This window comes from Lampetra planeri, chromosome 63 (assembly GCF_965212315.1).
Source record: "Lampetra planeri chromosome 63, kcLamPlan1.2.h2, whole genome shotgun sequence".
Classification (NCBI taxonomy): Eukaryota; Metazoa; Chordata; class Hyperoartia; order Petromyzontiformes; family Petromyzontidae; genus Lampetra; species Lampetra planeri.
In genome coordinates, this window is record NC_136169.1 from 4809213 (window position 1) to 4824214 (window position 15002).

The 15002-nt window shown below is 49.3% G+C and overlaps 1 protein-coding gene across 5 annotated transcripts; it reads right to left on the reverse strand.

Moving 5' to 3' along the window:
• Positions 1–256: 256 nt before the first annotated feature.
• On the reverse strand, positions 257–13814 carry LOC144736782 (uncharacterized). 5 transcript variants are annotated; one of them, XM_078619399.1, is made up of 7 exons: positions 13735–13814; positions 11387–11872; positions 9316–9849; positions 8767–8914; positions 6929–7044; positions 4067–4217; positions 257–3247 (listed from the first exon to the last, which is right to left on the reverse strand). In XM_078619399.1, exons 3-7 carry the CDS (start codon positions 9835–9837, stop codon positions 2982–2984), a joined length of 1203 nt encoding a protein of 400 aa, XP_078475525.1. In that variant the 5' UTR covers positions 9838–9849; positions 11387–11872; positions 13735–13814; the 3' UTR covers positions 257–2981. The 5 variants fall into 5 exon arrangements, with proteins under 5 accessions (XP_078475525.1, XP_078475524.1, XP_078475526.1 ...); XM_078619398.1 differs by having other exon boundaries at positions 13544–13761; XM_078619400.1 differs by lacking the exon at positions 13735–13814 and adding an exon at positions 13298–13519.
• Between the last annotated feature and the right edge of the window lie 1188 nt (positions 13815–15002).

The window sequence follows — 15002 nt, forward strand, 5'->3', positions numbered from 1 at the left end:
AAAGTAATTTCTTTATAACTTTTTGCGCAAAGTTTGTCACCCTTCCCCTGCACCTCCGATTAGCACAGTGGGCTACGTACGGTGCAAAGGAAGTTCAACACACAACTGGCCTGAAAAAGGTATCGACAAAAACCCCACGAGCCCTCCAATCATCCCCAAGCCCCTGAAGAATAAAGCGGCTGTGATGCCAGACGAAGCTTCACGAACCGGTCAGGGCTGCTGCTGCTGCTGGACATCCCGCGAATAAAACAAACATACGCCTCCACCTCGTTAAGCTAATTGTTTTTACACATCCCATGAGGCACGCTTGGGAGTTGCCGAGGCATTTTAACAAGCGCCATATACATGCAAAAATTATGACCTAGCATTTGGCTTCACAAAGTGGGTGTCCATTATTTCAGAGGCCAAACTGAGCCTTGCTATATATTTGACACATCCCATTCGCTCCACGGCCTTCTGGAAGTGCTAATAATAATCTTTTAAGTGCAGGGCCAGATATGGGAAGGAGGAAAAATAGCTACTTATGTGTTACTTATATTCTCCACGACCAAGCTGATCATCGTTGTGTGTTGTGTATTATATAGTTTGTGGTCGCTAAAGGAGACATATTTAAACATCAGCATTGGTTCAAGAAAGCCTTACTCTGATGACGAGACGCCGAATGTTCAAACCGGTCGATAATTATGCTTGAACCAATGCTGCCGAAATTAAGCATTCCCAGAAGAACGTGTGGCTGAGAGGATTTGTAAAAAATATACTTCTTTTGTTACGTGGACCAACATCAAACTCCTTCAATGTCTATGAAGTGACGTTGTGTTGCAAAACATAAATCTTATTAAATCTTCCTGTGCAAAATATTAAGAGGACACTTATGCTGAAAAAGCCACATTAATTGCCCCTTAATATTGACATCACCTGCTCTTGGGCAGTGCATGCAGCCAAACTCGCGAGGTCATTCCGCTCACCTTTTCAGAGGTCAAAATTCATTCAGTGACCGAGCATGATCCTTGTCTTCATAATAAAATCAGTTATAAACCCCAGCCTTAAGTTACAGACAAGTGCTTGATAGAATCCAACACAGAGCCGTTCGCTCACGGCGGTCGGTCGTCTCCTTATCTTTCTTCTAGAACTATTAGCGTGGGTGCTATCCTCGTTAACTTCACTCGTTTATTTCTCCAAACTCTTTTGTTTAATCTACGCTGTGTTCAGCCACCATACTGCAGGTCACAACAGCTCACACAACACACTCAACCCCCTAAACAAGCAGTAAATACCAGAGGTGGGACAAAGTCATTGTTATGCAAGTCCAAGTCGAGTCGCAAGTCATCAAATTCATGACTCGAGTCTGACTCGAGTCCAAGTCACATGACTCGAGTCCACATCTCATAAGTGGGACAAAGTCATTGTTATGCAAGTCCAAGTCGAGTCGCAAGTCATCAAATTCATGACTCGAGTCTGACTCGAGTCCAAGTCACATGACTCGAGTCCACACCTCTGGTAAATACTCACTCACCCATTCACCACAGTGCAGGTCACAACACACTCACTCACTGACCAAGTCACTCACCCGTTCAATGACCACACTGCAGGTCACCTCACGTTCCTACTTCTTCCCCTGCACTGCTCCACTTGAGAATTCCCTCCCACCGTCTATTCCCAAGCTCTCATAATAACCTTGCTCAATCAAAACCGTGGTCGCTCTCACCGCTTACAACTCACTCGCGATGTTTGTTGCTGGCCACTTGATGTGCAGTTGTTTTTGCACAGATTTCCATTTGCTTCATTGCCGTACTTTTATTGTTTTGCTCTCGTCATTTTCAGACTCATCCTGGTCCCTTGAGTTCTCACCTGGTTCAACAAGTTCAACTTGACCTGCCGTTCTGAGCCTTGGGCTTAGCAACTGTGTTAAAATAACCCTTTCCAACACTCGTGTACACTTACACTTTGAAAGCGCAAGCAGCACCATACCATGGGTAAGCTGACACGTCTGAGTGTGTGGTCTGTGTAGAGTGAGCGTGGTGGACAATGTGAGTGTGTGTGCATGTGTAAAGCAGTGGTGCGCAACCCAGACGAGTTGGTAGGCCACATTAACAGCCCTCCTTCACATCAGCAGGCCGCAAGTTTGACATCGTGCTCGTGCACCAATCGTGAGCCCACGTGTCGCCCGAGACACACTTAGACCAGGCCGCCACGAGGGGCTCCAGGGCTGCATGCTGCCTGTGTGCCAAAGGTTGCCTACCACTGGTGTGTAGTGTGTGTGGTGAATAGTTAGTGTGTGTAGTGTGTGTGTAGTGTGTGTGGTGGATAGTTAGTGTGTGTGTAGTGTGTGTGGTGGATAGTTAGTGTGTGTGTAGTGTGTGTGGTGGATAGTTAGTGTGTGTGTAGTGTGTGTGTAGTGTGTGTGTAGTGTGTGTGGTGGATAGTTAGTGTGTGTGTAGTGTGTGTGGTGGATAGTCAGTGTGTGTGTAGTGTGTGTGGTGGATAGTTAGTGTGTGTGTAGTGTGTGGTGGATAGTTAGTGTGTGTGTGTAGTGTGTGTGGTGGATAGTTAGTGTGTGTGTAGTGTGTGGTGGATAGTTAGTGTGTGTGTAGTGTGTGTGGTGGATAGTTAGTGTGTGTGTAGTGTGTGTGGTGGATAGTTAGTGTGTGTGTAGTGTGTGTGGTGGATAGTTAGTGTGTGTGGTGGCTAGTTAGTGTGTGTGTGTAGTGTGTGTGGTGGATAGTTAGTGTGTGTGTAGTGTGTGTGGTGGATAGTTAGTGTGTGTGTAGTGTGTGTGGTGGATAGTTAGTGTGTGTGTAGTGTATGTGGTGGATAGTTAGTGTGTGTGGTGGCTAGTTAGTGTGTGTGTAGTGTGTGTGGTGGATAGGATGTGCGTGTGAGTACAACAAGGTGTGGTGGAGTACACAGTACTGTCTGCTTCGCGGTTTCACATGAAGCAAGCAGGAAGCCTTGTGCCTTACCCCCCCCCCCCCACCGCTTCTCTACCCATGATGCTCGGTGTGGTATGGGAAGGCCGGAGGGACAAAGTGCTGCCCGTTCACGGCCGCCGTTGCCGCCGCCGCCACCCTCTCGAGTGCCAGCAGGCAGCGCTCGGCGTGTGCCTTCAGCATGTTGGAGAAGCGGAAGCGCAGGCCGCAGCCCTCGCACGCGTACGGCTTCTCGCCCGTGTGTGTGCGGCGGTGCCGCTTCATGTTGGGGCGGCTCGTGAAGCGCTTCCCGCACGCGTCACACGCAAACGGCTTCTCGCCTGCAACACGTGGCACACACGCACACACACAGATTTGTATTGGTACTCTACACACCGCACACTCGACACACACACTCGTACAATTACTCTACACACCGCACACTCAACACACACACAGACTCGTACAATTACTCCACACAACGCACACTCAACACGCACACACAGACTCGTACAATTACTCTACACAATGCACACTCAACACACACACACAGACTCGTACAATTACTCTACACAATGCACACTCTACACAAAGATCCCCCATATGGCCTTCGTCCGACTGTTGCTGTTAGCGAGCACCTATGAAGGCCGGCACGGCGGCCGCCTTTGTCTCCCCAGTGGCGATGTTTACACATTGCACCAGGTACTCATTTGAGGCTAAGTTGATCTAGGAGAGGCCCAGGCCCAGTTCAGATAATCTTCACTGGTATTGGCCGTGTGCGGGAATCAAAACTGGGTCGCTGGGTTCGAAGCCCAGCGCGCTAATTACGACACTACCGCACACTCTACACAAGATGCGAACTAGTGCTCGACACAGACACACTTGACACACACCCTACACGGCGGCACACACTATCCACCATACACTGGCTTTGAGTAAATGGGTGGCCGTGTTAGTGAAATGGGTGGCTGTATTAGTGAATAAGTTGCCAGGTTAGTGGATGGGTTCCTGTGTCTGTGGATGGGTGGCCGTGTTTATGAATGAGGGGCAGTGTTTGTGAATGAGTGACCTTGTTAGTGGATGTGTGGCCTTGTAGGTGGATGGGTGGGTGTGTAAGTGAATGGGTGGTTATGTTAGTGACTGGGTGAATGGGATCTCACCTGTATGTACCTTGAGGTGCTCATCAAAGTACTGCTTCATGCTGAAGTCCTTCCCACACCACTGGCACATGAACTCCTTGTGTCCCACGTGCACACTCATGTGGTTTCTCAGCTGATAGCGATACATGAAGCACTCAGTGCAGCTCTCCAGCTGCAACGACAGACACCAATCACTCACACATCCAGCCAATCATGGACACTGCCACCCATTCACTAACCTGGCCACACATTCACAAGTACAGCCACCCATTCACTAATACGGCCACACATGCACTAACCTGGCCACATATTCACAAGTACAGCCACCCATTCACTAATACGGCCACACATGCACTAACCTGGCCACACATTCACAAGTACAGCCACCCATTCACTAATACGACCACACATGCACTAACCTGGCCACACATTCACAAGTACAGCCACCCATTCACTAATACGGCCACCCATTCACTAACCTGGCCACACATTCACAAGTACAGCCACCCATTCACTAATACGGCCACACATGCACTAACCTGGCCACACATTCACAAGTACAGCCACCCATTCACTAATACGGCCACACATGCACTAACCTGGCCACACATTCACAAGTACAGCCACCCATTCACTAATACGGCCACCCATTCACTAACCTGGCCACACATTCACAAGTACAGCCACCCATTCACTAATACGGCCACACATTCACAAGTACAGCCACCCATTCACTAATACGGCCACCCATTCACTAATACGGCCACACATGCACTAACCTGGCCACACATTCACAAGTACAGCCACCCATTCACTAATACGGCCACACATGCACTAACCTGGCCACACATTCACAAGTACAGCCACCCATTCACTAATACGGCCACCCATTCACTAAAACGGCCACACATGCACTAACCTGGCCACACATTCACAAGTACAGCCACCCATTCACTAATACGGCCACACATGCACTAACCTGGCCACACATTCACAAGTACAGCCACCCATTCACTAATACGGCCACACATGCACTAACCTGGCCACACATTCACAAGTACAGCCACCCATTCACTAATTCGGCCACCCATTCACTAACCTGGCCACACATTCACAAGTACAGCCACCCATTCACTAATTCGGCCACCCATTCACTAACCTGGCCACACATTCACAAGTACAGCCACCCATTCACTAATTCGGCCACCCATTCACTAACCTGGCCACACATTCATAAGTACAGCCACCCATTCACTAATACGGCCACACATGCACTAACCTGGCCACACATTCACAAGTACAGCCACCCATTCACTAATACGGCCACACATGCACTAACCTGGCCACACATTCACAAGTACAGCCACCCATTCACTAATACGGCCACACATGCACTAACCTGGCCACACATTCATAAGTACAGCCACCCATTCACTAATACGGCCACACATGCACTAACCTGGACACACATTCACAAGTACAGCCACCCATTCACTAATACGGCCACCCATTCACTAATACGGCCACACATGCACTAACCTGGCCACACATTCACAAGTACAGCCACCCATTCACTAATACGGCCACACATGCACTAACCTGGCCACACATTCACAAGTACAGCCACCCATTCACTAATACGGCCACACATGCACTAACCTGGCCACACATTCATAAGTACAGCCACCCATTCACTAATACGGCCACACATGCACTAACCTGGACACACATGCACTAACACGGCCAGTGGGGGGCAGCACTGTCAAATCACCGACAGATGGGGTATATTTATTTTTGAAACACCGCACAAAATTCCAAGCGGCCAGCAATAACCAGCACCATCAAGAGACGTAATCACCCAGAGTTGACAGGTTTCTTGAATTGAGCAAGGTTATTGTAAGAACTTGGGAAAAAGAGAGAATGGGAGGGAATTACCAAGTGCAGCAGTGCAAGGGATGAGGCAAAAAGAGAAGATTTGTGACCTGCAGTGTTGTGAGTGAATGCGTGGGTGACTGAGAGAGTGAATGTCATCTGTAGTGTGGTGGGTGGGTGAGTGAGTTTTTATGTGATGTGCAGTATGATGCTTGAGTGTGTGGGTGCGCTACAAACCCGGAAACACGAGTTAGATTCCCGCTCACGGTCAACACCGATGACGATTATCTGAACCGTTTCTGGGCCTCCCCTAGGTTGACTCAGCCTCAAATTAGCACCTGGTGCGATGTGTAAACATTGCCTCAAGGGAGACAAAGGCAACCGAGCATGGTGATGGCCACCCAACCCCTCGTGTGCCATGCCAGCCTGCATAGGTGCTCGCAAACAGCACTTGCCCCGACAGTCTGTTAAGGCTATACAGGGGATCCATAATCTAGGTTTTTTGTGTCAGATCGCGTAAATATAATGGGTCGTTAAACCCGCCATCAATGTTGTGGATTTGCTCTCCAACACACCGGTGTGCTGTACTAGTAACGACTTGGCATGTTCTGTTTACGTGGCAAACCTTAATAATTGGCTGTGTTGGGTGGTGGCGGGTTTAACGACACATTTATATTTACGCGATCTAACCCAAAAAACCTATATTATAGATATTGGTCACGAAAGCCTACGTGTTAAACTATACAGGGGATGTTTGTTTTTACGTGACATGCAGTATGATGGTTGGCCGAGAGGTTGTTTGAGTGGGTGCCCGAGTTGTTGTAACCTGCAGCGGGGTGGTTGAACACAGTGGAGTGAGTCAAATCTGGTAGACGACAAATTCCTTCAACACGAGTGGAGGAATCACTCGAGTGAAGTACGTGGAGGGCTGGCTCCACGTGCGCTGTACGTGCGTAGTTGAACCCGTAGCCGACCACATTCACCGGAGGTGCTCTCACACTCGGCTCTCACCTTGCACTTGTACGGCCGGAGTCCCGAGTGCTTCATGCTGTGCACCTTGAGGGACATGCTGCGTTTGAAGGACTTGCCGCAGGTCTCGCACGTGTACGGCATGTCCTCGCGGTGAGCTACGGGAGGGGAGGTGGATGACCGGCAAATCGAGTTACAAAGTTTCCCTCGAAAATATTCACAGTATGTACGTTGAACTTCTTTAGCACCGTACGTAGCCAACCGTGGCGATCAAAGGTGTGGTAAAGCCTCTCACACCCCGTTTAATATAATTAACACATTTCTTTGGCGATGTTGGTTTTCTTTGGAACTGCTTCTTGTGTTTAGTTGGTTGTCCTTCCCCCATACCTCCAATCAGAACAGTTGGCTACGTACGGTGCCAAAGGAGTTCAATATACGTACATACACACGGCAGCAGTGCACGAGCACACAAAACGAACGCACAACACATTGTTCCATAACACTGCAGACTTCTTCATGTGCCGATTTAATATTGATGTAGAGGGACCCTAATTTTACATCGAGGTGGCTAACGAGCCATATGATTCGTCAGGAGTAGCTGAGTGGTGAATCTTCGCTATCGCGATGCCTCCTCCATATTCGCGAATTGGTCACCGAGTCGTTCTACGCTCCGTGGTTCTGTTGTGGGTGGTGACTGCAGTTTCATTATTTATATATATATACATATACAGGGGCACCACGGTGGCAAGATGTTAACTACCTTGCCTGCTATGCAGGAGATGGTGGGTTCGATCCCGACCCTGGCGCCTGTATATTTGGAGTTTGCATGTTCTCCTTGTGATCGGGTGGATTTTTCTCCGGGTCCTCTGGTTTTTTCCTCCACATTTAGAGTATTTGGCTGCTATATATTTCCATGTGATAAACCACTTCGTTGAGCTATCATTTATGGCCAAGTCGCTTCTGAAAAAGAGCTCTATGGCTCTGTGAGCCTTACGTGGTAACATAAAAATGGTTGAGTTTAATTTCCCATTTGTGCATCAATATTAAGTATCTGCATCTGCTGCCATGGTTTGTGTGCGGATGCGTTTCAGGGTTGTGGTCCCGAGCTTCACGGAAGACTGAATCCTGGAATCGTCTGCGTCGGGTCTTGCACGAGGAGGTGTGACTTCTCATTAATTTTATTAATATTTCCAAGCGTAATTTTGCACCTCCGTTTAGCACGCTTCGCTACGTACGGTGCGAAAGAAGTTCAATATACATACATTAGGGTTGTGGAGCCGCACTGTCGAAGGTTTAGGGCATGGGTCCAAAAGGAAAGACTTATAAAAGAGGTGACGTATCGGACAATGCGGCTCTCCGACACATCACATAGATGATGAAGGGCCATTACTGGCCAGGCTTGCTTGAACTAATGCTGGTGAACTGTCAGATCATCTATTTTAGGCAAAGGCCCTCTGTGGTAGACATGGTTCCTGATTCAGCACAATACCTAAACAATAATTACATTGTATATTATCCACAATGGGGCGAGTGGTTGTTTTGTCCCGTGTGTGTATATGTGTGTATATATGTGGGGAGCGATGGTGTAGCGAACAGTGTATTGCGCTAGGAACTTGGTGACCATCCGAGTTTGATTGCCACTCATCGCCAACATCAGTGACAATTATGTTGTCACTGGTGTCAAATGAGTACCTGGTGTGGTGTGTAAACATTACCGCAAGGGAGACAATGGCAGCCAGGAGCGGTGGTGGCAAGCCACCCTCTCGTGTGCCGTGCTGGTCTTCATAGGTGCTCGTTAACAGCACTTGCCAAAAAGTCTGTTATAGCTATATGGGGGATCTTTGTCTTTATATATATGTCAGGTCAGGCTGTGGACTCACCGACCAGATGTTTCTTGACCTGGGCCAGGGTGTAGAATTTCTTTCCGCAGATGTCACAGGCAACGTTCCTCTCTGCGGGGCTGTGCACAGTTTTCATGTGCTGCTGCAGGTACCACAGCTTCTTGAATGACTTCTCACATGTAAAGCACTGGGGGGAAATACAAAGATCCCCCATATAGCCTTTAATAGACTGTTTGGGCAAAAGCTGTTAGCGAACACCTATGAAAACCGATACAGCTCACAAGAGGGTGAGTTGCCAGCACCACGCCCAGCTGCCTTTGTCTCCCTAGTGGCGATGTTTACAACCTGCACCAGCTACTCATTTGAGGTAGAGTCAACCTCGGGGTGGCCCAGAACCGATTCAGATAATTGTCACTGGTGTTGCGCGGGAATCAAACTCGGGTCGCCGGGTTCATAGTGCGGCACGCTAACCGCTGCACCACCGCTCCGCACACACACAGAACCGTCCAGAGCAACACACACAACAGATTTACTTTTTTAAACAGCGATTCTGAACCCGGTGGCCGGTCGTCCTACGACAGCCCGCACCTGGATGCTGCGCTCGCAGTCCGTCTGCCGGTGTAGGCCGAGCTCCTCCTCCCGCGAGAACCTCTTGGGGCAGCGCTCGCAGGCGAGGCTCCGCCGGTGCCCGGTGGCGAGGTGCCGGCGCAGCCGCGTCTCCCCACGCAGCACGCGGCCACACGTGCTGCACGGAAAGCGACGACTCCCCTCCTCCTCCCCCTCCTCCTCCCCCCTCTTCGTCTCCTTGTCCTCCTCTTCCTCGTTGGTCTTCTTTCTTCTCTTCCGACAAATCTTTTTCTTCTTTTCTTTCTTTCCCTCTTCCTCAAGCCTGCTTTTTGGAGGAGGGGGCCCTGCCGGCCCCCCATTGCTGCTCGCTCTGTGCCGAGGACGCAGCCTCCGCTCGTTGCCAAGCTGCTGCTGCTGCTCCGCAGCCTCCTGCTTCACCCGCTCCTCCTGCTGCTCCTCCTCCTGCTTCACCTCCTGCTTCACCCGCTCCTCCTGCCGCTCCTCCTCTAGTTTCACTTCGTCTTGCCCGCAGAGCAACGCCATTGGCTCAGAGACCTGGGAGACGGCAATGTGCGGTGGGGGGGCAAGTTTCTGAGGTGCAGAGGATGGTTCATGGTGATGATGGATGAGGTGATAATGGTGATGGGTGGGGTGATGGGTGGGGTGATGGTGATGAGTGGATTGATGGTTATGGGTGGGGTGATGACGGTGATGGTTGGAGTGATAACAATGTTGATGGTTTAGGTGATGATGTGTGGGGTGATGATGGTGTTGATGGTAATGGTTTAGGTGATGATGAGGATGGGTAGGGTGATGGTGATGGGTTGGGTTATGGTGGCGATGGGTTGGTTGAAGGGTTTGGCGATGTCAAACATAGAAACCTGGATGCATACGGAGTCATTACGCACCCTGTGGATCTCCTTACACTGGCGATGATGACAATGACGCAGGATATAGTGATAGTGACAATGATCACATTTACAATTCAGATTTTACAATTTTAAAACCACAATAGGAATTTACACTGTGTCGAACCGACGATGGCAATAGTGTTGGTCTAACTGGTGACACTGATAATGGCAATGCTAATTGATGCTGGTCACAATCTGGATATACGGAGGTCTAATATACACATGTATTTGAAAACTACCGATGCCGATGAAAGGTGTTGCAATTGTGCTTTACAATTTGGATTCACGGAACATTTAGACTTTCTCGACTTGCAATCGGAAGAATGTTGAATCAAATATCCTGGTGGCAGGTTAACTCAAGCAAATTAAATGAAAAACCACCTCGTTGTATGGAGCCTGGCCATGATTTTGGGAATGTAAATTCAACAGCACTGGCTCAGTGCTTCATATGAGATACACACCATCGCTGCCCTGTTAGGTGATGGTACTGACGATGGTTGTCGAGCAAGGGTGTTCAATGCCTGAAGGAAGACTTGCAGTGGTGGACACATAGTGGGGTGCAGGGCCCAGGACAAGACACCCCCCCACCCCCAATGCCTCAAGTATTGCAACTGACACCGTGACATCGAAACGTGGGGCTCCAAAAGCGTGGGGCACGGGACGGTCACCCCAATTTGCCGTACACTAGGGACGGCTCTGAGTGGACACGTGCAGGTATACCATAGTACGTCAGACCGGCGCTTCTCAGAACACCAAACACGCACACCGGCACTTCTAAGAGCAGTTCCCTATCCCTATGCCATGAGGTTTCCACAGAGGGGAAACAGCAGTGAGCATGGGCTGCTGCAGAACATAAGGGTTTCCAACCAGCACCGGAAACACGCATGGTTCCAAGCATGCAAGGCCATTTAATAATATTTAAATTGCAGTGAATTTGTAACTTTTATTGTATTTGGGCCAGAGGTGGGACAAAGTCATTGTTATGCAAGTCCAAGTCGAGTCGCAAGTCATCAAATTCATGACTCGAGTCTGACTCGAGTCCAAGTCACATGACTCGAGTCCACACCTCTGATTTGGGCTACAACACCAGCCGCACAAAAAAGTACTTGCTGCTTGCAAGTGATGCAATCCACTCTATATAATATTTTGCACTTTGGTAAATCCACGCAAACGTTAATTACCTGGTGGTAGCTGTAGTGGGAATCGAACCGCTGGCTCCGTGTGAACAGGCTCAGAGGCCAGTGCCATGACCGCTAAGTGACGCTGTCAGTCCAGCAGTGACACATGCGGCTGTTGAAGTCGAGAGGGAAATTCAAGTCCAAGTCCTTTCTCCAGTGTATGATGAAACCAGCCCCTCTGATGGTGAAGGTTGCTTTTCCGATAGTGGTCATGGCGATGATGTTGTGGTGAAACCAGCAAATTGGACACTGGAGGATTCTGTGGTGATAGTTATGATGGTGGTGGTGGCGTTGTTGGCCATTGTACTATGTGGCCATGGGTCATTGCGTTGGTGGTAAATGAGGCAATGGTGGTGATGGTGGCGATGGTAGTGGTGGCGGAGGTGAAGAATGCAACTGCAATGGGTGTTCTCTTCCCGTCATATCTAAATGCGGAGTTGGCAACCCCAGAAAAACCTGAATAAAAACTCTCCCCAATGGGCCGATGGGCTGGAGACACAAAAACACAAACAAAAGAGAAAAATGACAATGACAAAAGCAACAAAATGGAATAAGAACTCATATTTAACGCAAACATGTAGCATCAACTGGAAACTAATATAAACATATCAGCTTTTAATGTCCACTTGTAAATACGAGTTCACGATTGATTTTTGGGTTAGGCCATGAAATATTGGTCAAATTATGTGTCTTAGGACTCCTCCACCACCGACACAGCCAAACAAATGAAACGGTCCCCCGGTGTACAATCAGAATCATCGTTTAAACAGGAGGAATCCAATGAGCTATGAAGCTCGTTTTCACAGATGTCCAGGAGCCAATCATTTCTATGCTCACCAGTAAATTGACGAATATTTAACAATTATAGATGCGACATTTCGCTTGAAAGTATGTCACACATCTTTAGGGTAAGATTCAGGGTGTCAGGAATATTTCACCTGTTGCTTGGGTCGGGGTCAGCGCTAGATTTGCGAATATCAAATTTCACAGGCACAAATAAACTTGCCAAAATGAGAAGCTGCATTCAGATGTTCACTCTAAACAACCGTACAACATAATACATTCATTTAACGATTTAGAATGTTGAAAATGCTCGCCGTTTCTGTTTAAGAGGCATGGGAAACCACTGAGAGATGCAGGAAGGCAGCAGCCAGGCGGTGAGCCGTCGCAAACGATTGGCCAAGCTCTGCAGTCCTCTGTATATTAAGATGTTGTTCGTTAATTCATGGTTTTTTAACATCAAAACTAAACAATTAAACAAAAATATATACTTGACCAGGTAAATCCCACTCAGCTACACATCTCTTTCAGAAGCCAAAAATGATAACTCAACGAAGCGGCTTATCGCGTGGAAAAACCGAAGGACCCGGAAAAAGTCCACGCGACATTGGAGACACGCAAAATCCAAATATACAGCAGCAGGCGTCAGGATCGGAATGAAACCCACGACCTCCTGTGTATCAGGCGAGGGAGTTAAACTCACAGGTGCGAGGTGGCACCGTCCCTTTCCCACCCAGATGAGCATTAGCTATGGGAGGAACCCTGAAGACACCCATGTAGAACAGGAGGGGGAGAGAACACACAAACTCCACACCGAACGGTGCCCAATGTATACGCGTCCAAGTGAATTCCGACTCAAATGAGCCCCGATGCGGCGCTCTCACCTCCTGTTCACAGTCCTGAACCAGTTGTAGAATATTCCACGTTCCTACGGCGGGAGCGAGTCCATCCAAATGACCACAAACAGTGGCGTGGCTTTAATTTATCGAACCAATCGGAATGTTGCAAAGTTAAAATCCTGGTCAGGGTTTTACTCAGCCCAACATCGATACAATCAGCGCCACTTTGTGTGAAGTCAAAAGTGGTTGTCAAATGGAAGTACTCGTCTCCGCCATAGGAACGTGGAATGTTTACCTCTGGCTCTGCAGGGCTGTGATTAGACGAGCACCAATGCCTCAATGGTAACTTGAGCAGAAGATCACTTTGATACCATTCCCAAGGGCGCATGCCCCCCCCCCGCTCCTGGCCGCCTTTGTATCACAGCAGCGAGCGTCCCAACGCCGCGGGGTTTTTAAATCCGAGAGCGAATCTCCGTGAGAGCGAAACTCCGATCCTCGCTCCCCGATCCAACCTCCCCGCTCCTCCCTCCCCGGCGCTCACCCTGCAACCGGCGCCTCGCGACGCCAAATCCGAAGCCCTCGAGCAGGGCCCGCTAAGCACAGGCAGAGCGGAGTGGAGGGAGCGGAGAGAGTGGAGGGAGCGTGCGTTGACAGAGAGAGGAGAGAGCAAAGAGTGGATAGAGAGTGGAGCGTTGACAGAGAGAGGCGAGAGCAGAGAAAGCGCGGGGTTACCTCCTCTGTGGAGACGGAACCAACAATCGACTCCGCGGTGACGCGATCACCACGTGCCGGATGCTCCCGAGCGCCATGTTGGTCAGGGGAAGTCTGCGCTCAGCAATCGAGGGGGGAGGACTCGCGCCGTGACGTCATCCACACGCGACGCGCAGCCCCAGCACGGAACGCACGTTGGCGTTTGTAGCCCCTTGCCAACATGGCGCCCGCGTAGCCTCGTGGGCGAAGCGCGGCCGCACGCCCCACTCGGAATCTTCATCTCGCCTGCAGGAGGCTTCCGCTGGGCTCTGAAACTCTTTTGTCACCGGCGGGTTACAACAACAATAACAACAATATAAAACACGACAGGGGTGCAGAGTAGAGGAAGGGTAAACAAAGCACGTAAAAATAATACAAATAAAACTAAACAACGGTTTTTATCTCACCCGTGAGGGTGGGTGGTTAAAACCGGTTTCCAGCGTAACCGGTAATCTATGAAAAACGCTAAAACTCGGTTATGAGTTTAGCACACTTCAAGATTTTGCTTGTCTAATCGCATAAAAATGACGCACCACCTGCTTTAAATGGGACGTTAAAGAGCCCGTGACGTCAGCCATAAACAATTCGGCCCATTGTGTGCCGGTGTCATGGTCCAAATAGGAAAAAAAGACCGCAAACTCCTCAATTGGGATTAAATAACCCCCCCTCCACCCCATAGTGATAAGACTTGACAGGACCCTCCTGAAAATGAAGCTTGTGACTCTTTCTGAGTAAACACGCGATAATACTGCAGCGACGAGAGCGCTGGGTCGGAATTCCGGGAAAGTCGCGTTTGCAATCGTGACCTGGGTGACCAACGTTACACAAATAATACAAAAGCATCTCGTGTACCGATGTAGAACTTCCTTTGCACCGTATATAGCCAAACGTGCTTACTCGGAACTGCGGGGGAGGCTAAAAACCCAAACACAAAAAGCGATTTTAAAGAAATCAGTTTTTAAATCAATTCCTGCAGATGGTGCGTGAGCTGCCTGATGCTACTGAGCTGTTCAGAGCTTCATCCACATCTTTGCGGAATGGCAGCAGATGCCCAGCAGCTCATGGCACTCGTGACAATCGAGGTTATTCGAGTTTCCCGTTTCTAAATGTACTGCATAGCACTTGGCCGTGATGTTGACCTTACGGGGTTTTTAGGCCACGGATTTATGCAACAAAAAACACTTTTAAGTTGCAACTTCCAAGAGCGACTTGGAGGGCACTGCGGTGTATTTGGGGCATCACTGTCTGCG